The 24,198-nt window shown below is 41.8% G+C and overlaps 1 protein-coding gene across 5 annotated transcripts; it reads right to left on the reverse strand.

The window, feature by feature from the left end:
- Positions 1–1,250: 1,250 nt before the first annotated feature.
- gnb1l (guanine nucleotide binding protein (G protein), beta polypeptide 1-like) lies at positions 1,251–24,198 on the reverse strand. 5 transcript variants are annotated; one of them, XM_046385726.1, is made up of 9 exons: positions 23,972–24,147; positions 21,125–21,187; positions 20,840–20,970; positions 17,895–18,066; positions 17,402–17,527; positions 17,117–17,279; positions 13,743–13,835; positions 7,940–8,239; positions 1,251–2,036 (listed from the first exon to the last, which is right to left on the reverse strand). In XM_046385726.1, exons 4-9 carry the CDS (start codon positions 18,002–18,004, stop codon positions 1,758–1,760), a joined length of 1,071 nt encoding a protein of 356 aa, XP_046241682.1. In that variant the 5' UTR covers positions 18,005–18,066; positions 20,840–20,970; positions 21,125–21,187; positions 23,972–24,147; the 3' UTR covers positions 1,251–1,757. The 5 variants fall into 5 exon arrangements, with proteins under 5 accessions (XP_046241682.1, XP_046241683.1, XP_046241681.1 ...); XM_046385727.1 differs by having other exon boundaries at positions 24,059–24,144; XM_046385725.1 differs by lacking the exons at positions 20,840–20,970; positions 21,125–21,187 and having other exon boundaries at positions 24,059–24,198.

Below are 24,198 nucleotides of genomic sequence, written 5' to 3' on the forward strand. Positions count from 1 at the left end.
ACTAACGATTCGTGCCTATATTCTAGTCCGGCTCTTTGATTTCTCAGGCCTTTCCTGTACAGCATGATGAGCTTCTCAACTTTGGGGTCATCCCTGGAGACAAAGCCTTGATGAAGCAGAACGTCTAGTGTTTGCAGCCCTGACCCCCGGCCTCTCGGCACAGTGCTGTACCACAGGAGCTCCCATGCTGCTCATTGACTCAGCTATTATTAGAGACAGTGGACAGAAAAACAACACCTCTCTATTTTCTCTCGGACTTTCACAACAAAACCCTTGGCCTTGCTCATGACAAATGTCTGTTTCTTAAAAAGGGCATCTCTTTTTGGAATTATATATAAAGTAAATGCAAATGAATGTCTTTATTTTGACATACTCTACTGTTTAAGCATTTCACATTCTTCACCAGTTAATCTTTTTCTTATCTTAAAAAGAAATAAAAAGAAATCAGCTCCTATGAAGACAATACTGAGCAAGGAGAGCATCTGTGGATCTGCACCTCCACTAAACCAACAACTCTCTGTTCTTTATGTCCCTGCTGTGATTAACCTTGTTTGACAAATGCAGCTCAGGTCAGGCTGGAGAGCTTGTGTGTTAAGCTAAGACCTGCTAGAATAACAACTCAAGATTACATAGTTGCTCAGGTGTGTCGTATGTCTCAAATTCAAATCCACTGGAGCAAATCTCCTATTAGATAAGTCAATACAATCACATAGCTGCACAAAGCATCACAAAAGGCTTTAGCAAACAGTGGGCTGAAAAAGTCAGCCAGTATTGGGCAGAAAACTCTGCTCTTAGTCTCTCTAGCAGGTCAACAGATTCATACTAACTGCTCAAGAGTCTGATATGAAAAAATCTTATCACAGCAACTTTGCACTATGCCAAACATGTTGTTTAACATCACTTTGCCATTGTTATATCTAACATTTCAAATGTTACATATTGTTTTGGAAATGCCATTTGGATTTGGTGAGGAAAGCAATGGTAGGAGGAGTCAGTAAACACAGGCTACAAATGAAATTATTAATGTAACTTTTTGTAACTTTAAGTTTTTATATGGACTAAATAAAATCAGTTAAGACTGATTCCAAGCACTGGTCCTTATTCATGAGATTATGCTGAACAGCGGGTTTGACCAGTGTCTGTTGTTTTTAAGTTTGTGGCAGAATGCAGTACTATAATTTTAGTCCCATTAGCTAAGAAACAGCCAAGGCTCACTGTGTGGGATGAACTTGAACACATATCAATAGACATTTTCTTTAATTGTTTTTTATTACCTCAGCAGACATTATTCACCAGGCTGCTAGATCCCAGTGTTGATGAAGTTCAGGATACATGCAAATGTTTCTGTTTTTAAAAATCTAAACAACTGAGCAGGGGTAGTCTGGGTGTCACATAAATGCATTTCCCTTACTTTACTACTGTGCCTGTCTTGCTCTTAAGAGCTCAGGTGAGACAGAAGTTGTAAATAGGTCCCACCTGACAAATGCTTCATGAGATAACCCTGAGTAAGAAATAGCTGTTTATAGAGCCCATGCATTGTCAGTATTGATTGGCACTAGTCTATGCAGGACCTCAGTATCTCAATAAAGAGATAAGTATAGCTAAACATAACACACGTCCATATGTGCACATAGCAACACATAGCAAATCATTGCTCTGGTCTATTGAGGAACTGTTAGCCGCTGGCACCACCACTGCAAATTTGGGTCAGGAAAAAAGCAATTAAAAGTTCATATATTGTCCCAGAGCTAAGAGGCTCAGCTTGTGTCAGCTCCCTCATTGTATATTGACCACAGGCTGATCCGCTGGTCTTTGGATGCAGCAGCTAGCAGTCTTTGCCTGGGGTCCTGGTGGTCACAGAAGGCCACACTTTGCACCATGTCAGTGTGGTACTGAAGCACTGCCAGTGGTCGCAGCTTCTTCCATCCAAATACTCGCACCCGATGGTCCCATCCCGCTGATGCTAGAAGCTTACCGTCACCCCTGACGCACAGCTGGGAAACCCCAGCATTGACCAGAGTCACACAGTCCTGGAGCTGTAAAACCACAAAGAAGAAGAGGATTTCAGCAGTTGTTTGGAGGTTATAATGCATGTATCTTTACATGTATTACAGCACTCCCACACAAGGAGACCAAGGATGCTATTTAGTAGTGCTGTTTAGTGGTTATTGTCAGAGAAATCTAAAACTAAATGTTGATTTAAAAAAAAAAGAGACAAAAATAATTAGACAAACTGGGGCAGAGAGCCGATTAATCTCTGCCGTCTAGGAAACTGAGGCCAACACAAACACTGACAGGGAGAGCCTATCAGCTGATCTGATGACTGAAGTCCAAGTGTGAGGCTGGTGTCTGTTGAACCTGGCTGTGGACTCCTGGGACTCAATCATCGGCCATAAAACATTATGGCACGAGGGCTGTGAGCAAATCTCTCTGCATCCCACTATTTGGTTTGGAGTTATGGAGGCCTACTCTGGAAGCACGACAGGGCTTGAGTTACCTTTGTCACAGTTTGCAAGAAAGAGACTGTCTCGCTGAAATGCTTGTTTGCCGAGGCCTTGTTGCTTTAAGTGCCTCTGATGAATTACATTCATCATGAAAGGTCTGGTCAGCAGGAGAAGAGACCCGGTAAATGCAATGTTGTAACGTCTGCCTGCTAAAGATTAGCCACAGCTCCCTCTCCCTCTGATCTACTGTGTCCCAAGGACTGTATCAATCTCTCTAAAGGGGCAACATTCTGACACATTATAACGAATGACGGCTAAGATCACTATCTAAAGGGCCTGCTGTGTTGGGCATTCCTGGGGAGCGAACGTGCTCTTCCTGCAGGCTAGGGATCTCTGCTGGACCTGTAGATGTGACACAAACATCTGGATATGGGAGCTGAAATCAAACTGGACAGCGTAAAATTAACTTCATAAGTTGTGTCTAAGGAGACGAATGGCCTTGGTTCGGAGGAGACGGTGGAGAATTTATCTGCACGCTTCTGTTCCGGGTAGGAACCATCCACAAGCTGCATGTGGAAGATATAAGCCAGGTACTCATGGCCCAAGTGGATAAAGTGGAATGCAAGGGAGAGAGGGAGCAGGGAGGAATGTCATTGATCAAAACAGAGAGAAAGAGAGCTAAGTTCAGAGCAGGCACAGATTTGATTTCTTTTTTCCTGTTAATTAAACCATCATCTCTGGTACGACTGGTGTGAGCCACAGTGTGGCTTGTTAGACCAAACAAGCCAGATACACTAATACAAAGAAACCTGGGGGCTGAAAGATTGTTTGGACCTTTGTTATTACCTCAAGAAGTTGGTATGCCCCTTCCTCTCTCCATCTGGTTTGCATTAGAGGCCTGATAATGATGGGTTTAAGTGTCTGTTTTTGTTTGTTTTGCTTCCCATAGTTTGTGTCAGGAAAAGGCATTTGTTTCATTAAAGGGTCAATAGTAAGTAGTAAATGGCTAATGGCAGAGTAATGGTCATTCAGCAGAGCTGGTTGGCTTGTTTTTACTTTCTACAGTCTGAGAACGCAGACGTGGTGAGAAAAAGGTTGTCCCATGCTCGAATTTATAATTAATGGTGCTCATGTGTTGCAAGCGATCAGTGCATTTTCTGTGGCAGCAAGGCTTGACTGCAACAGAGCTAAAACAATTAGTGGATTAATTGATAAGCTGATCAACAGGCAAAGATTTACCAACTATTTTGAAATCCAATCAAACTCAATTAAGTTACTTTATTAAACAAACTAATTTATTAATCAGTTTTAAGTATTCATTCTGTGCAAGTACTGCTTCTGCTACTTTACTCTGTATATCACTGTAAATTAAGTATCTTATGCTTTTTGATCGTCAACTGGACAAAATGCATTTGAAGGCATCACTTCGAGGGATAAAACGTGATGGTCAGACTTTTTCAGTTTTCTGACATTTCATCAACCAATTCATCAAGTCATCACAAAAACCATCAACAGATTAATCATTCATAACATTAGATTTTAGTTGCTGCCTGACAATAGTAGTGTTTTGATTTACACAGAAGAAGAAATATAGTTCTTCGGATATATTATAATAATACAAACATTAGTGTTTGAACGATGAGACAATTTCTAGAAAATTAATCACCAACAATGTTGATAGCTGATTAATTGCTGAAGCCATTTAATGTCATTTTCGGATGTAATATTTTGACATTAAGCTACGTGCTTCCAGTCAGTGTGGCTAAGCTAAACTACTCAGCTGCTTCTTGTTTACAGATGTGAGAATGGTGAGAATCCTCTCGATAAACTTGTACAAAATTTCCACAAAATATACAGGCTCCTGTTTGTTAAATGTGAATATTGGCCTGTTTTCTTAGTCTTCTATGATGGTACACAGATCATCTTTGGATTTTGGGCTGTTGGTGAGAAAAAACAAGAAATCTGCCGTCACCTTGGGCTCTGGGAAAATGTGACGACATATAGTCTAAATGTTTCATCGATTCAATGAGAAAATAATGAGCAGATTAATAAAATTAAAAAATTAGTAAAAATGACAATTTCATGTAGCATTAAATGTTCTTTGTCAGCGTTACTCACTGTTCTTTGTTCTTTAAAAGGATTTGAATTTGAATTCCATTGCTGTTCTTACTGAACAGTCGTACCACTGCTGAATAATAACCAAGAAAACACTGCTGACTTCCAGCGTGGCCATTAACCAGTTCTCCATATGTAATGAAATCCACTCACTCTAACTGAGGAGTCTTGGCTCATATTATTTAACGCCCCATTTTTCTTCCCCTTCCTTCCTTCCTTACTATCTCATCATAGACAGAAATCGTCTTTGGGCTGCATTTTTCTTTGTTTTTTGTTTGAACAGCCTTTCCTTGCCTGTGTTACAGCATGCATGCAGACACACACACATACGGCAAACTTTCTGTTTTAACACCAGCTTTCAGGAGCCTACTAGCTCTGCTCAGCAGCTGGCCCCACTAGAGTTTTTGTGGCCTACAACAGATCCAATACAAACTCACACTCTAGGATCCTCATTTGTAGCATCTCACCGACAGAGGAGACATTCAAAAGGAGTGTCCACTTGGCAGATCTCACTCAAGCCTTGCTCCACTTTTCTCCTCGCTGACTTGGCACAGATTTTGGCGTGCACGCTCATCTACTGAAACATCCCATCATCGCTCACTCACTCCAGCCTAGCAGTTGAGAGGCTTTTCGCAGGTATTTCTGACACACCCTGTCCCAGAATCACACTCAGCAGCGGGGAGATTACAGCCTTTTGTCACCTTGCCTGTCAGAGCTTGGCTCTGGCTGACAAGAGATGGATGTGTCAAACAGTTGAGCAGTTCCATTCAGAAAAGAGAAGGGGGGGGGGGGGGGGGTAATTTTTATGACAACATCTCATGGATTCATCGGTCCAACAGCAGACTCGAGTTGGCGCTGATGTGACCTGACCCATAAGTCAAGTCGGGTCTACCTGACGGGTGCAAGAATTCACAGAAGACCATGTAGGTAACTACAGGGGGGAGACAGAGGGGATATCTTTACACTGTAGTGAAGATGAGAGGCAGGAGTCCCACCTGTAGAGAACTGTCATCAGTCTCAGAAATAGCTTACTGGCAGCTAAGCTTGATTTACACTGCTAATCTTCCTCTGTCTATACCTGTTCTCTCTTTTTCCAGTCTGCGACCTCTACCTCTTTCTTTGTCCTGAAGAAACCTGTCCCTGCACTTGTCAATAGAGTTGAGTGGCCGCCTAAATATATGTCCATCTGGCTTAACAGCTTGCAAAGCCCTAACACCCACACCCTCATAGTCTTACCCTGACACATTCCCCAAAAAATGTACACTAGAAGGAAAGGAGAAAACAGGCTGAAGATGATGCCTCATTACTGGGAGGGAGGATATCAAGCCAGCCAGGCCAAACAGCAGATAAAGGCCTCTGGGAGCCATGTGTAATACATTAACCTCCGTTCCTGAGGCTATCTGTCTTTATCTGGGCTTGATAAGCTCACTTCACAGCCTTTCAGCTTCACTAAATCATAACTGCACTGTGTTGTGTCACATTCAGTTTCCCCCCCCACCCATTTCACAAAAAGCATCAATCTCCCTTGCCAGCCAGTTCCACTACACTAGACTGTATTGCAGGGGTAATTTGTGGGAAGTGGGATGCTGTGGCACTTATAGCCTCCTCAGCCTTTATTGCAGCCTCCCACTGTGAACTACTGTTCCCTTTACTGCAGATGTGTTTTTTGTTTGGTTAAGGGGCCTCCAAGGTTTTGATATTTTTATTACCTCTCACGGGTCGTCCGTCAGGACCCGGGGCCCCGGCCACCACCCGGCAGGTCCTCCCGCCCCTGACTGCTGCCACACAAAAATACTTTTGTGGGAAGAACTGAGGATGGCTGTCTGGACGTCACACTGAGCTGCACTTCAGGATAATTTAAAAGCCCCCATTGGATCTTTTCCCTCTCCATGTGCTTTTTTCCTGTCATCCTCATCCTGGATTACATGTTGAATCAATATTTTGTTGCTTGAGCAAAATAAACCAAATAACCACTCTCCTCCTGTTTTTAGTATATTGAATCAAATCCTTCGTAGTGTTTTTCTAGACACATTTTCAGGGTGAAAAAATATGAGGCTTTGCAAATATTTCTAATTCAAGCATTCATTTGTAAAAAGCCTTGGAAAGAATAATACCCCTTCAATGTGCAGGAGTGTACTATGACAGCATCAGGTTCCTTTCTGCTCTGATTCATGGGGGTTGGCTGCAAGATGGGAGCATTCCCTTTCGCTCATGAAATCAAGAGAAAATATCAGCTTCAAATGAGGCATTAAGTCTCTGAAGCATTGACTGTTAAGTAAAATGAATTATAGTACACAGCTAATGTGATCTTTTCTGGTGTGGCAGAAGATGTTCTGCTGTGGTCTTTAATTTGTAGTTTGGATCACTCTGAAATATTTGTTTGTGTAATATTTATTGTGCAAGTACCTGTATGTACTGTAAAGTACAAAGTACGCATCTCAATTGGATCCCAGTCAAAAGGAGTGTTTTTTTAACTTCTGACTGAAAGGAATATAACAACCTTCCTATTTATTACTATACAACAACAAGCAAAATTAGATGTTGCAATGTGTCTATATATGTTATCTGGGCCTAATATGAGTCAGGGTGTGTTTGTGTGTGGGTGGTTTGAGTCTGGAGTGACAGCCCCAGTCCGGCCCTTGGCCCCTGGCCCTGCCAACGCTGTGTAACCAGCAGCTGATTTATGGCCCCTGGAGCCCTGCAGAGCCTCTTCCTCTTTGGCCCCTGATGTTTTCCAACAGAGGCTGGAGAAAGGCGACACTCCTCTTCTCCCATCTCATCTCCATCATTGCCTTTCTGTGCTATTTTTTTTGACATTTCATTGACTCTCTTGTGCAACAATTAGTTGGCAGGCAAAGTAGCTCAGGACTTTAACCAAGCAAGGGACTGGTTAAGTAATGGCCACACAACCAGGAAGTACTTGTGGAAATATTGTACTTTGAGAAAAAAATGTATTAAGGTTTGATTAAACAATGTGTATGTCCATACACTGAGTCAGCGCTCACGCCTGAATACTCCATGATGCCAGGACGTTTTAATAGTGAGCGAAAAGTACAAGATAAATAGCTGACAATTAGCTAAAAATAACTTATAAACTGTATAAACGTTCAGCTTCAGTCACTCTGAGGTAGTCATGCAAATACAAACCAACCTAAACAGTGACAATTCGAGTCAATTTAAAAAGAATTGTAGCATCATCCACTGAATACTGGGTTTCCACAGGAATGCTCCCCTAAATTTTGGCACACTTTACTATGTATTAATAGCTGTCAATAACAGTTTAACATTATTAATAGTGTTAAACAGCCAGTTTGAAATCAGTTTAAATGAAAACATTTGGAACATGATGATGGTATTGATGAAGGGGTACTTTAGTTCACCTGACAGGACTGTGGGGATTCATCAGACAAAGAAGTCAGTGAAGCCTTCAACGAGACAACACCACTACTACCCTCTCTGCTGACCTGCAGGTTGTTCTGTCTGTCCAGCATCCAGGAGGAGAGCTTCTTGTCTGAGGAGCCTGATATGCCTCTCAGATGCTTGGTGTCAAAGGTCAGGCACATGACAGGCTCAGGATGGGCTTTGACTTGGCTCAGCTTGGACCTCTGGGTTACATCCCACAGCAACAGGGAACCATCCTCATATCCAGCCACCAAGAGAGGTCCGGGACCTGAATCTGGCTGGTAGTGAGGGAGGATGATAAGAGGAGGGACAGTGAGATGGGAAGAAAGAAGACAAAGAGGAGTGTGAGGTAAGATGTGAGATGAGGGCTGGGCTGTGCAGTAAAAACCACAAAAACCACTGCAGGATGCTGGAAGCTGAGAGGAGCAAAGGTTATCATCCTGGAAGCTCCTGCTGACACTTGGAAAGACACAGCGGGCTCCATTCATCAGCCTGCTGCTCTCTCTTTACAGAACTCCATTACACCACCCCTCACTTTGCTCCTCATCTATATTACTGAGACACAGGCTGCGCTGCCGGCACTGATACAGAGAGTGAAATAACAGACTCAACAACCATTTTTTATCTTAAAAATTGGTTCATTTAAAACATTTAAAACTCAAACCACTGTTTGGCATAGCTTAGATTACTTATATGCTTACTATATTTCAGATGTGCATTGATTTGGTATATGTTATCGGTACCTACTTTTCTCCGATTGTTGTTTTTGGCTAAGTATGCTCCCATTTTTACTGTTATACATAAACTTATAATTATATATCAGTTTTCACTACATTTGCTCTGTGCAGAATATTTCTCTTGTTGTTTTTTTGTTTCTGTTTCCCTTAAGCTGCAAACTGTGACTCTCTCTCCTCTCCTTTACTCAGACTCACCTCTGAGCCATCCAGAAACCTCGCTCTTTCCTGGCCGTCGTTGCCTCATGCAGATGCTGCAGTGTCGTACACTGTACAGATTATAAATTGCACTGATGTATTTGTGATTTTGGGCTATAGTATTAAAACAGACTTTTTAAACATGCATTTTCTGTAAATTTCAAATTTTGACACAAGTACTATTTTTGATGTTTATTTTGAAAAATAAATAAATTACTTTTTCATGAGGCACAACAACTGCCTGTTTATTTATCAATTATTATTATAACTATTTTTTAAATGTAAAATAAAATGTCCATTACAACTTCCAGACTGCTTCTTGTGTCTCACCAACTGTTTAAACCTCCCGCATCAGTTTACAATCAGAAAACAGAGGAACAGACAACATGATTCTGAGTTCGAAGCAGCCGGTTGGGGCCTCTCTGGGTGCACTTTGTGAGAGTTACCTCAAGGTCCTCTGGCTTCTTCCCACAGTCCAAAGACATGCAGGTTAGGTCGACTGGTGACCCATAGGTGTGAATGTGAGTGTGAATGGTTGTTTGTACCTATATATGCAGGCGACCTTGAAAAGGATGAATGGTGATAAATAATAGATGGAAAACAAAGAAATGTAATCTAAGTAGTAATGATTAATATGCATTTATTTTCTGTCGCTCAGCTGTTTCAGCTCTACACATCTTATTCATGCTCACATACTAAAACAAATGTAGAAATGTAAAAAACACACTATAGTCTTGCTTCATCCCCACTTAATCCCAGGACAGATCCAGCTGCAATGTTTACAACTGGTGAAACCATCAGAGTAAATCTTTCAAATCACAAGAAATGAAATGGAACCAGGTGCACAAACAGGCATCAGACACAAAACCTAAACCACACTACTTCTGTTAAATAAATAGAGAGCAACCTGTACCATGCACAAAAGATAGCTATACTGTATGCACACACACAGTGGAAAGTATAAAGTATTATATTTAAAAAGAATTATAAAGTGGTGCCATCTTGCAGATAATTCTGAATACTAGCTTCTTGTAAATACACATGCATGATCACACAGGCACAAAGGTTGTGGGGATGCATACAGCGAGCTTAGAAATCTGCAAACGGGAATATAAATGTGAACCGCTAGAGCTGAAGGCTCCAAAATTTTTTGAAATGCTAGAGGAAAGGCAGGGAGGACTGAAGATGAGAGAGAGAGGGAGGGACAAGGTGAGATCTAATGTCCATCCCACTTTCCCGAAGTCCCACTATTCCTCTGTGCACACATATGATGCTGTCCAATGTTATTCAAACAAAGATTTTCCAAGCTTAATAAGATTTCACTCTGGCCTGTGGAATAACACATTTCAGAGAACCTATGACCACGCTGCACTTTGTCCTAATTCGTGCCTTTGCTTCAGAATACCACCAGACCCCCGGCAAAAGCACAGTGCCCAGCAAAAGGAAGGAGGGAAAGAAATTTTTTCCATATGTGCAAGGGGGTCATGTCTGCCATTTTTTCATCCATCTTCAAGTCCTCTTCTCACTTAACGCTCTATATTTCTCTTCTTCCAGCTTTAAACAAATTATAGACAGAGCTGTGTATTCCTTCCAAACACATCAGCGTGGACGAACACTAAGGGATTATGAAAACAAATAAAAACAAGTAAAAATCAGTGGCCCCTGCTTGCCGGCAGGGAAGGCTAAGCGTTCCAGGCTTGGGGCCCACCGTTTCACTTAAGTGTAAGACCTCCTTGATTGATGATGTCATGGGTCAGAGGTCAGGGAACCCTGGGTAGACACCTAATTCATTATATCCTCCACAGGCCTTTCTACAAGAGGGCTCTCTGCTGGAGTGGGGCTGGGGCTCTGGGAGCAGATTCATCACCACAGAACAGCTGGAAAGACAGATGGATGAAAGCTGCTTTAAGGGGCAGGACCAGTAGAGAGAGCAATGATGCTGGATCTCCTCTAGAATGACTACTAGTAGGGCTTCGACCCGTAAATAGTCATGTGTGCCATTTTTTTCATGACTGTATCTCTGCACATCATTATCATTATTTCAAAAAAGAAAAAGCCCTACTTTTAGATCCATTTGTTCGGTCACTCAGACAAGCAGTCAGGTCATCAGCATGGCCTCTAGAAGGGGCAATACTAGAGTGACTTTGGCACATCAACTTTTCGTTCTCTCTTCCTCTAAAACAACCAACTTTGGTGGAGGTGCTTAAAATCCTGGTGCTGCCGAGACAGCAGAAAAGCAGTGACCTATGGAGGCACTAAACAAGCTCTAACAAATAGAGACAACATATCTACAATTGCTAAACCACTAGATTAAAAAACAACATTCATCATTTAATTCCTCAGAGATAAATCCGTATGGACAAATCCTCCATACTCAGATTTTGTATCTAGAATGACAGCTGTAGAAGTGAGGAAAAAAACGAAAAAGCAGGTGCAGCTCCTCAGAACAGTTCATTTTATGAACCTTATAAACACAAAAGGACAATGATATGTCTGTTTATACACTGATGCAAGGAAGGTGCTAATATTTTGCTGATTAAATGAAATCTGTCAAAAGTGCAAGTGTAAATATTTTTGTCCACCTCAGTTCCTCCTACACATGTTGTACTGTGGCATTATTTATCAGTGGATGCATGCTGTGCCGTTTTGTATTTATTTAACTATGCATGAATTCAAAAAGAATATTCTATATTTATTTAATATGCAATTTAAAGCACGCAATTTTAACACATGGAAAAGAACAACAGCTGAATATTAGACTTTTGGGTTAAGTCTGGCTCGCTTACAGTATTTTTTCTGTTTGTCAATGAAGGATGTCATCGCCAAATAAACCACACATAAATAATTAAAATCTGAATGTAATCACAGATAAACGTAGGGATAACATCCTGAATTTACTGTATATTCAGCAAAGACATCCATGTCATTTTCTTTCGCAGTAAGTCCATCCAAAACCATGAACAAGCCAGAGACCAACAGCTTGTTTGCTGATGTGGCCAACATAGGCCTCAGGCAGGCACCGCTACAACATAAGGAACCAATCGTTTCCTCCGGTTTTTGTCCCGGTCCTCCATGATGTCATGGCCACGAGGCAACAATGTGATGAGCTGAGAGTGATGGATATCTGTATAGGAACATTTCCTTTTCCCCGCCAGCCTCTGTTCACATTAAAAGCCTTGCACATCATACATCAATACTGTCCCCCCGGCCATGCCCTACATCCCCGCACACGTCAAAACCCACATGTGGAGGCACTTTCTTCCACCAAGTCCGCCGCATTGTTTGCTGCTTCACAGCCAATCAGATTCAGAGAAAACAGATAGCTCTGTCACCTTTTAGACGCAGCCCAGCATGTGAACTCAAGTCTGGGTGGGACTTTGATGAAGGGAAGCTGAATTGAGAAGAAAGTTCGGTTTAACACCACATTTAATCTTTTCCATAAATGCTGGCAGAGAGGGCTTAAAGGCCAACAATAAATCTGTTGGTGAGTCTGTCTTGGAAATAATGGAGGATAATCACTTCTCGTCTCAACAGTGGGAAGAAAAGAGGGAGGGATGGTGAGAGAGAGGACAGCGAGAGGAGAATGTTGTCAGTGGTTTCTTCCTGGTGTGTGTGTATGTGATAGAAAGAGACAGTGCGGAGAGAGGGGTGACGGTGTCTGCTGTTGCCTCCTGCTGTGTGAGGTTAAGGAAACAGTGGGCAGCATACGAGCATTTGATGTGAAAGACAACATGAGACTTTTTTTTTTATGACTGACAGACAGAATGTGTGGGTAGAGTTGTGTGTGAAAGATGGTTTACACACACACACACACACACACACACACACACACACACACTGGGCTTTTCAACCCTTTCCCACTGCCTGGACATCTCGAGTCACTCAGTCAATGTAACAGATGAACATGCCTCAGCCTTGAAAAGAGTCAGCCTGAAATGATTTAGAATCACCTGGGCCCTTCGGCTTTGAAGTCAGACAGCTGCCTGTGCTATATTACAATGATATTATATAATTTATAATGATATAATTGATCATTATGTTTCCTGGCACTCAACGCTAAACCAGTGTTGGTTCATAAATCAGATGATGAAAGGTGGGTGTAGCAGAAAAATCAAAGGGAGAGAATGAAAAACACAAATACAATGTCAGCATGCATGGTGAGACACCTCAACTGGTGTACATGAATACGGAAGGGCCAGCTTTACTCTGCCTTTAAAATGATAAATTGTGTTTTGATTTCTGTTGCCTGTAAACTGTACAGCTCTTAAAATTTATGCAAACCATCCACAGTCTTGCATAAGTCTAAAACCCCACTCTGTCCCCTAAAGCCCCAAACCCAAAGAGTTAATAATTAACCATGAAAATAATTGCAGGGTTTCGTTAATGGTTGGAAAATAAAACTTTCGACAGCGTGTACCAAACAGAAAGCTAACTTTTTTTGTTCAGATTGGATGTACAGCTCCAGGCTGATATATGGCTGTGAACCCCCAGCCCTTCCAAATGCTCTAATTACAGCGTTGGAACTCGCTGCCAGCTGAGAAGAAACACTTGGAAAAATGGCTCGGGACGAGTTGTTGGGCTCTAAATCATGTGCCATGTCTCTCATGCACACTTGTGTTGACTTATCTATTATTGCGTTTTGTTATGGGCTGCTGACCAATCAGAAGAAAGCAGGTACATATTAAAAAGGTACCATGTAAAATAGGGAAAAAAAGAAGAGAAAATCTGCTGGTTTTCATAATGGCTGCCAAGATGAACTCATTGAACTTCAGATGCAGATGCTACTTTTGGGGTTTTGGGGTAACAAGTTTTATTAAAATGACACTTGTAAGGACTGTATGGTGCTTACCTGCCACAGTTTGATACACATGACCATCCCCACCTTAGCATCAGGCACCAGGGTGCAGACTGGGGTCTTACTGGGAAGCTCAATAATCTTGATCTGCAGGGAAAACAAGACAATTAGATCTTGCAATTCTCTAGAGATAGCTGAAGGGTAGGGTAACTCCTCTGAGTTTCTGTTTACAGGTGTTACAGTACTAGTGCAAACTTTGTGTCTTCAGAGGAAGCTCTGTGAAGTCTGATAATTTAAACAGCCTCAAGATGCCACTTGAGTCAGCTTTGGTTAAGGCGGAAGACTACAAGTGTGGAAAAAAAGCAATCTGGGGGTGTGGAGTTAGAAAGAAGTAAGATTACTCCTTAGGTACTTACATTTGAGGCTTCCGCAGGTCGGAAATCAGCTTTTACTGCATCTAGAATAATGAATATAACTGACTGTTTGCTATTGGCTGCTAAAGTTAAAGATCACAGCAGCTGACACCCAATATGCGGATCATCTTGCTGTGTCTGCATGAGCTGCCCGCAGGTACTCCCACTGCAGGTTAGATTGACTGGTGACTCTAAATTGCCTGTAAATGTGAGCGTAAATGGTTGTTTGTCAGGAATCACCCTTTCAACCCTCCCTGTCATGCTTAAAGGACATTTAGACATGGAATATGCAGGCTGCTGTCATTGCTCTTTTTACAATTTCTGCACTTTCTTGAGCATCAACATGCTAAACTGCTTTGCACAGTGTTAGTTTAGGTAACTTGGGTCATGCTCATACTCTGCTGCTGGCCTCACTTTTAAGTTAAACCCAACTGTGAGTCATTTGCCCACCCAGGCTCTAAAGCATGCAGACAGTTCCACATGAAAAATGCACCTCTTTCAAATCATTTTAGGAATTTCTCCAATTTATCTGGATGCATTTTTATTTAAATACATCTGTTTTCATTACTTTTGTTCTTAAGCTGTTTTCATTATGGCGACCTGGTGACAGTTAACACACACACAAATTGCACGTATGCATTCATCTACAATTTGCCTGCCAAGTCATGATTTGTTTGTTTTCAGAATTCAAATAACAAAGCAGCAACCTGAATGTGTCATTGTGGTTCAAGACCTCCGCAGATCAGAGTGCCTCCAATCAGCAGTACAGTACCATCCATCAGCACAGAGCAGCCGCCCCACTGTCTATAATAAATCCTGCTAAAGTCTGACCTTGCGACATGAATGGTGTTTTCCTGCACACACTGGCACTGATTCTGATAAAATACACAGCCTAATGAAGCCATTGACAAAGTATGAGCCTTTGTATGCATGTAGCCGAATCACTAATCCCTTCGACTTCTTCCATGCTGATGATCCGGATATTCATTCTCATTAGGCCTCAGATTAAACAGACCTTTAAGGGAGCGATCTGTATTTTAGCGCTAGGCCACATCTGTCCTGTATGTTTACCTCTGCATGCCTGACAAAGAGGGCCTTTAAGGACTTCTCTGTGCCTCAGGTGATCACTGTTCTTGTGTGGCATCACACTGCCCATAAATAAAACACCCACACTATTAATTAAAATTGCCATGGCAGCAATCTGCTGGCAGAAATCTTACTGTGAGCAGTAAACAGTGAAACCACGTGAAATCTACGAAGGAAGAGGTTATTCTGTTTTCCTGGTAACATATGTAAATATTGACCTATCTGAAACTGCCTGTGGCACTAAATCAAATCATTGTGCATGTTTTGTGGCAAGTTCGTATGCATTGTTTCTCAAGGAAATTCATTTATGCGGGTGTTTTATTTGCAGATATAGGATAAGCATTTGTCTTGGTCGGTCACGTCTGAGGAATTGGGTGGGGAGACAAAATGACAAAATCGGCTGTGGCTTGATTTGGTCTACCTCATATGGGTGTGTGTGTTTCTGTCTGTCTGTTTCTGTTGAGACAATGGCATTATTGAGGTGCTGGGAGTCACAGGCGCCCTGATGCCTGGCCTGCTGGACTGAGGTTAGCAGAGGCACGTTTGGCTGGATCAGGTGACCGCTCTGTCCCTTTCAAGTGTGGCTCCTCCTCAACAAACCAAGTAACATGAATCTGGAGGCAATAAAAGATGGCTGAATCACTGGCTGCCCTCTCCCCCATCCTCCCTCACTCCACACAAAACCATACAGACTTGTGGGTGTTGAGCATTAACTGCGAGACACATTATACAGACAGGACTGTGATCTCATTCCAGCGTGCAATCTCTTCAGCCCTGGGAATTCTTTTATTAAGCCACCAGTCGAATAATAAAAATGTAAAGAGCCACTTTGACTGCTTCATCAGCCAAAATAGCAGCTATAATCTGAAACGTAAAATTTAACTTGCCTTCTTAGGCCTTCACTGAGCTGTTAGGTGTTTCAGACAAATGGATCCACTGGCATGTTATGAAACACAGCCAAAATTAACCTACATTTATATGATACCTGGCATTAATTTCCTATGCTTGCAATATGCATGCTGACTCATGACTCGTTCCTGGCTGCAAACTTCACGCTTACATGTCACACTGACTCCTGGTCCATTCAGTGACGCTCTACTAAAAATATTACTTTGATCCATGTGATTAAATTTGAGCAGTTTTACATTTATGGATCAGGCAACATTCAAACAATCATAGTGTGGCAACAGGAAAAGATGTGAAAGAACAATTCTTGCTGTGGGACCTCCAATTTTCCATTACTCTACTAAACAGGACTAAAAGCCACAAATATGTGTGAACACTGAAAGCCATCCAGCAAAGCAGCGACAGCAAGTCTGGTCAGGTTCATACAGGTTGACATTTTTTATACTCACGTCAGACAGTTTAACCAATTAACCATCCGACCTAAACATTGAGCAATGTGTGCCAATGGACACTTTGACTGGGAGGCTCCCTGGTTAATTTCTCCTCCTAAAAACACTCATTAAATATTTAAAAGGTTAAGGAACTATAAAAGCATGAAGACTGGGTCATTTATATGTATTACTGCAGAATGTATCAGTTTTACACTGATTGTATGAGAACTGTCCTTGTTCTGAATTTGAAATTGCACCATTTTAGAAAAAATGTATATGAACTTTTTTTTCTTCAATCAATCAGTTTTAAGAAACAAGCATGGATATGTGTCATTACTTTTGTGTATTATTACAAATCATTACTCCTCACAGCAAGAAGTAAAATTGCACAGAAAACTAAAACAGCTTCGGAAAATTGTGAATCAGTTTTTCTATCTTTTTCAAAATCGCAGGGGACTAGACCACATCCCAGCTTGCACTGGGTGAGAGGCAGGATAAAAAATGACTGGTTATGGTTAATAAAGCATGCAGGCACCTGAACACATCCATAGCCACAGGCTAGAGACAAGGGTGTCAGCTGCTGATGTCTCACCTCCTCTGTCTGCTGTCCAGCAAAGGCCAGCAGGTAGTTCCCAGGAATCGTTTCCAGCGTGGAGCACTGACAGAACCCAACACTGCCGGTCCACACTGAGTCCACCACCTCACTGCGACCTTCGCTCAGATCCCACAGACAGACCTGCATGTCCCGTCCCTGACTGCTCCACCGACAGAAAGAAGTAAACAGACAAAAGCAACAGCGCTATCATCATCTAAAGTACAAGCATTTATTTAAATACACAAATGCTCTAACAGAAACAGTGAGAAAAGATGCACTCACCTGATCAGGGCATCTGTTGCCTGCAGCGTGCTGACCCAGATGACCGAACTACCTGCATGACCTTCTATTATCTTCTGAGCCCTCCTGGTGTCCAGGTTCCAGATATGGATGGCCCCCTTCCCTGACCTGCAAAACCGAACAGGATGATTTTTGGAGGCTGTTTGTATTACACACAAATAACCAACATGTCATTCAACATTGTGCTGCTCTCACCTACAAGAAGAAAACTGTCAGATTTTCTCTGGCCAGAACTAACACCAAAATAACACTGAAGCTTTTGGTGTATGGTGTGGTGTTTTAAAAGCTGGTTTTACACATCCAAACTCAGTACAAACTGAGGAAACCTGTCTTTGTATCATTCATGATGGACAAAATGAAGCATTCAATTGGAACAAAAACTCAGAGCAAAAAGAGGAAGAGAAAAACTAATGAAATCTTGACTGTTAGAGAAGATGAAAAGCCCAAATTGTGAATGTTGAGATAAGGGACTCACCCAGAAAACAGAAGGGGAGTGTCCCCTCCACGGCAGCTAAAGTGGAGGGTGTTGAGGGGCCCACCTGCCCCCCTCAGGGTGTAGATTGGGGACGGAGCAGGACGAGACATCACTGAATCATGGAATCAATGTACGAATGCAAGAGGGCCATGAATCCACATAATGACAGCCATTGAAACAGACAACAAGAAAAGGCCAGGATCAGTCGATCAAAAGAAAAACAGTTAATTAGATTAGTTTACTTTGAAATTCTATCATTTAGCTTATCAATTATTAGTTTCAGTCATTTCTAAAGCAAAAATGTTAAACATTTGTTGGTTCAAAGTACTCATATGTAAGCATCTGCTGTTGGTTGGACAAAAGAAACAATATGAATTGTGATGCTTTTTTTCCCAGTGGTTTCTTTTTTTTCTGACATTTAAAAGAAAAAAGATCCAATCAGTATTTCTCCAAAAAATAGAAAAAATAAAAAAAAAATCAACAATATACTGTTTAAGCAGAAATGACAAATGTTCCATTCAAATGAGATTAATTTGGCTCTTTATGAGAAATACTAGAAGATGACAGTTAAATGGAGGCCTAATATGCAATATCCTCAGAAACCTAGGCATCTCATTTTGCTGTTGCACAAACACTGAGCAGAGACTGTCAGAATGTACTGTATCTCCATTTTGCCTTGAAGCCTTTCCCTTCCACACAGCAGACAGTTATGTTTAATTCACTGTCTGTATTTTCTCGACTGTTAGTAGCTACAAACCCTGTGGCTCTCTCTCTCTCTCTCTCTGTCTGTCTTCCTGCTCCTAGTCTACATGATAACACCTCTCTTACTCAATACGTCATAAATCACAACCCCTGACAGCTTAATTACAGTAAACAGATTCAGGCTTCTCACTCATCTTGTGATCAACAGCCGTTGTCCCAGAGGCAGAGGTAAGAGCTCAGGCTTTTATGTCGTTTGTAGGCCAGGCAGATGAGGAAACAGAACCAACCACAGGTATGCAGCAAGGAAGTGATGCGTCAACATTAAAATGTAGCACAATCAGGTAAGTGACTTATTTTAGACAGCTTTTATCCATCTATACATCCGTTTTCTAAACTGATTATCACATTCACAATCACAGGTGGCTTGAATCCTGTTCAATATTCAGTATAAATTTAAATGAGACCATTTAAATTCACACAATAAAAAAAAATTGTTACTAAATTCAAAAATTCTGTCTTCCTTCCAAGTGTTATAGAAAATAACTGGCAGAAAATGGCATTGCCAACAAAAACCCACTAAAATATAAGCAAACAACCAAAAATTCCACCTTTGTCATACTGAAATAATTTTTCTTCTGCTGTTCCATGTTCATCAACACCGAATTTCCCAAAAAAGATCAAAATCAGACAAACCAAACTATTATAAGCTTAGAACTAAAGAAGCACATTTTGGAAAATATGCCTATCTGTCTTCTTGAGGAGAGTTAAATTAGGAGATTGGTACCACTAGCATGTCATTCCAGGGAACAGGTAGCTGCAGTCAGGAAACATTACCTTAGCTTAGCATAAAATCTGGAAACAGGGAGAAACAGCTAGCTTGGCTGTATTTAAACATCTACTTACAAGCACCTCTAAATATTAATAATGCATAGATCTCATTTGTCTAAATTCTAAAAACATGAACTGAGGCAACTAGTGGAGAGCCTAAGAAGTCAATGTCCCTGGCCAAGAGGAAGCCCAACACAGAACTCCCTGTCAAACCGCAACTAAAACCAGTGGACGACACCACCCCCCGACAATTACCCCCTCCTCCACTTTTACTTATCATAACCCCTGCTCCCAGCAATCAACAGACGCTGAAACTGGAGCCCAAGGCATTCAGGAGAAACTCATTTCATGAGGTTAGTTGTTAAATTGTCCATGTGAATCTGTGAAGCAGAGAGAGAGAGAGAGAGAGATCTGACCAGCCTGTGTAATTAAGGACATGGCGCGAACTCTGACGGACTCACAAGGACATTGGCCAATCTATCAATTACTACTGATGTACCATACTAGTTGGAAATTTTGGCTTTCTTATTTTTAAGCTTCCTACAGAAAATCTGACCTAAAACCTATTTGGTTTATATTCAACATGGCTCAAGGTATATGGCTGATTGCACAATATACTGACCATTAGGTATCATCCATATCTCTGAACTAAACCAACAGGAAACACTTTAGCCAACAACTGTACAAACTTGTTTTTGCATGGTATGAAGAAAATGGCAAACAACATCAACAGTGTTTTTGTGAGGGTCTATCAGTTAAGCTGCTCCTCCAGTAAATGGGTGGGTAAGGCTGCATTCCTGACACCGAGTCCCGTTCCTGCGTGACAGGGTGAGGCTCACCCTGATAACAGGTGGATTAAGCGTCTCTTATTGTCCTCCAGCAGCAGGCCCTCATGGAGGTGTGAGTCAGGGACACACAGCAGCCTGAAACAGTGTGTTTTCATTGTGTCAAGGCAAGGGGCTGTAAGACTTTCCAATGACAATCACAGTTCATTGTCAATCACAGACAACAGGTGTGGACAGTGATGGAGATGTCACATGGGGACTGCAAAACCAAGCTTATACTCATAAGAGGAGTATAATGCCCACTTTCCCTTGACACTAGTTCCTTAGCAGACTACTTCTTCTGTTCGCCAGGCGTCAGCATTTCCAGTGTCTGAGTTGCCCCCAACAATAGGTCTGTTGTGGCTGCAAGTGAGTCACCCACAAACCCAAATACAAACATGCAGGCAGCTCAGGAAGGGGAGAGACACTGAAAACAAACAAGAAGGTGACAGGATGTCACTCAAATCTATTTGCATGGACCCTTTAATTGTTCCCTGCGAACAGAGAGAGACACCGAGCAAACAGTCCAGCTGGTCACTTGTCAAGCTTGTTGGGTTCCATATCAAAAAAGTTCAGTGAATGCAAAGATACCTTGCTGGAGAAGAGGGAGTTGATGTGATCCTCTTGTCAAAGATGCTCAAGGACAAGTTGCTTGATCTATTCACATGAAACTCTCTCCAACCAGCAGTTTCAATGAGCTTAAGAAGCTGTCATAAAGTGATCTGAGCAACAGATAACAAATATCCAGTAGGTCAGGAAACATGCTTATTAAAATGTCGACAAAAAAAAATCTCAGAACGGGGTAACTAGCTATGCCTAATTAAACTTGTGTGTGGTGGACAGGACATAATAAATCAGACTGACTGATTAATATACCTGAGCTGGATATGGGAGCCAGTGGGAAGAGGCAGGAGAGGAGGATTGAGGCTCCTGCTGGCCCTGTAACAGATAAGACAGCTCTGGGGTAATCTGACTCTAAGTCCATGGATAAAGGCAGTTTGTCTCTTCTTGGGCCGTCTGTCCACACCTACTGGGTAATTAGGCCTAATTATGAGAGAAAGGTCCGCTTCCCCTTCATGTTATTAAATAAGAGCCAGCCTCGTCCGCCAAAAATCTCTCAACACCAGCAAGGGTCTGGCGACCTTCAGATCAAACGCAGCCACTATCTGTGCCCCCCACTCCCCACCCTCACCTTGACTACAGCACCCGTTCCCCTCCTCAGCAACACTGCATACATGAGGGTTGGAGGAGAGAGTGAACAGAGAGTATTCGTTGTGATAGGGGGATCAAAGTTTTTTTGGAGTAGGGCTGAGGGGGGAGTCCTGTCCACATTCCTCGCTCAGCTCTTCAGTGCTGGTATCATGTGATCAGCAGCTACCCACCTGAGCTGCTCCCTTGTCAAATTCTTCCATTCATAAATAAGAGCGGTGAAGGGGGTAAATTGATCACAGGGGTTTATTACAGAAGCTTTATAGTGCCCAAGCTTCACAGGAGCCATAACAGAGGCATGGAATCCCAAGATCCCTTGCTGATATCATCCTAGTCAAATATGAGATCTGAGCTGCGTGATGAAAACTGAAAGTAGATAACAAATAACTCAAGAGGTGCATTCTAGATAGGTTGACCAATGAAAACTCAACCTTATAACCTTTCACACTGATAGCGCGTCTTTCCTGTAATATGTTTGTCAGCCTAAAAAAACCGTAATGTTTGAGAGAAAGATGCCTAATCTATCCATTCCTGCTACATCATATGTCAACTATTAGTCATTCTGCTGTTTTTCACAGGCTACGGTCTTATCTGCTGTTTCCCTGTCTCGCCAAGGGGTCACTTCCACCTCGCTGGCCGGTCAGTGGGTGGTGAATTGGATCTATGATCATTAGTCAGCCTTTCTGCTCTAACCCTCCCCCAATGAATACGATCTTTCTCTGGAGGAAACCAAGCTGCCACATAGAGAACAGAGTCCATTATAAAAGTCCAGTTACACAAACAACATGGGAAGTAGCGAGGAAGACACACACCCTTGATTGTGTCTTGGTGGGGTTATCTCGACTGGATAAACAGCCCTGCGTTAGTTAGAGGCTGAAGTCAGACACAAGTGCACCAACACCCACTGTCAGTCACAGATCCAATGAGTGGGAAGAGGTGGTATTGTTCGCGTGAATGGCGTGAATGCTAAGCAGGGGCCATTGCAGATAAGGGCTAAATGCCTTGTGGGTGTCACTGAGGCAGGCACTGATGGAGCACTGTGTCAGAGGGTCCTGTTTTAGGAGAACCTGACTGTGGTCAACAGGTACCAGGAGCCTTATCTGTTTGTATTATCACCCATTTCCTCCATGAAGTCATTTACCTGAAAACTAGAGGATAAAGGGACACAAGAGGGTCGACAGCTCAAGTGTCTTCGCGCACTACGAGTTACGGGTGCAATAGGCTTTCGATCTGTGGGGATTTTGCTGCCCAAAGATATGAAAAATATAAAAACAAGGAAATGTTTATTGTGCTATAATCCTAAGAAGGCAATATGCAACAGGGGATAAAGAACACAGAAAACAACAAGATGTTACACGATTGTCAAACAACACATCCCCCAGTCTTACAACTGTCATCTTCAGGACTGTGATGAGTGACTGCATGAAAACTAAGTAATGGATGATGACAGGTTTGACAGAGTGCTAATCAATTGTACATGATGACCAACTTCCAGAGCACTACCACTTTTTAAAAATTCCTATTTAAATGAGCGAACTGAATAAAACCAACACAAGTACAACTCTAAGTTGTGCATTTGTGCACCATCAGAGCTCCATGACCAATTTCACAGCTAAAAAACACTCAAGTATAGACCTGCACCAACGCTACATTTAACCTTTGAATATGTTACTGTGATATAATGAATAATACCCTATAAATTAAAAGAAAAGGAAGCAGGGCGGCGGCCTTCTCCATTAACAGTAAGTACAGAGGTAAGAAAATAATTACATAGTTAAAATGTTTTTATTCTTAATCCTGCTTTGTCCAATGTCATGAAATCCATCAAAGAATGCTTGTATCTGTTCAGATCCTCCCACACACCCCTTTCTTCTAAAATAAAGTTCCAGGAACTTATTAATAAACCGTCACAATCAACTCAACTCGCATATACATGTACATTACTGACCTTTAGCAGCAAGTTGATCCCTGTTTATTTTAAATAAAGCTCCAATTTCCATGCTATTATTGTTCACTAAATAAATTCTGCAGGAACGCAATTGGAGGTTTACTATCTGCGTTTTGTTACAAAAGTAAGCATTTAACACAAAACTAAGATTGTATCAGTATAATTTCACTGATCTTGTTTTGCTCATAGCGTACAGCACTAAGCAGATAAGTCATAAAGTTCTAATAGGATCATTTCATCAGACAAGCATGAGACACAGCTTAAAGTGTATCAAGTAAAGACAAGATGTCTATACGCTCAGCTTGGCTGAGAACTGCGGGTGACTATGACACCTTGTTGTTAAATAGCCACAGTTTTGAATTTTGATACGATGTCGTCTCCATGCGACTCTCATAGGCGTTAGGGCTGCAATATACTCCAAACATTGTTTACAAATTACCATCGCCAGATGAGGTAAAACTATAATTTAAATCTACAAAACTGTCAGTCGTGATGCTAACGTTGTTTACAGGAAGGTTAGCAAGAAGCTAACGACTACTTAAAACAACTGCGAATAAGAAGTATACCTTGTTATTACATGATAAGCTTTCTCGCTGGGTAAAAGAAGGGTCACGAAAATAAAAACGAGGCTTTAACAAAACTTGACAAAATACCATTTCACTGAGACACCGGTGTTTTCACCGAAAACCAGCCAGGAGAGAATACAAAACATGCGCCGGGGCTGAAGGACCCCTATTTACATCAGATGAGTTGTCCGTGGAAAGTGCCTGTATAGAATAGCCAGCTCTCTCGC

Source organism: Scatophagus argus, chromosome 4 (assembly GCF_020382885.2).
Source record: "Scatophagus argus isolate fScaArg1 chromosome 4, fScaArg1.pri, whole genome shotgun sequence".
NCBI classification, from domain to species: Eukaryota; Metazoa; Chordata; class Actinopteri; family Scatophagidae; genus Scatophagus; species Scatophagus argus.

Coding starts and splice junctions, on each gene's coding strand:
- gnb1l (XM_046385725.1), bottom strand. CDS start 18,004: ATGTCTCGTCCTGCTCCGTCCCCAATCTACACCCTGAGGGGGGCAGGT. Junction 17,280..17,401: donor GCAACAGATGCCCTGATCAG/GTGAGTGCATCT, acceptor TCGGTGGAGCAG/TCAGGGACGGGACATGCAGG. Junction 2,037..7,939: donor AATCCCCACAGTCCTGTCAG/GTGAACTAAAGT, acceptor GTGGTTTTACAG/CTCCAGGACTGTGTGACTCT.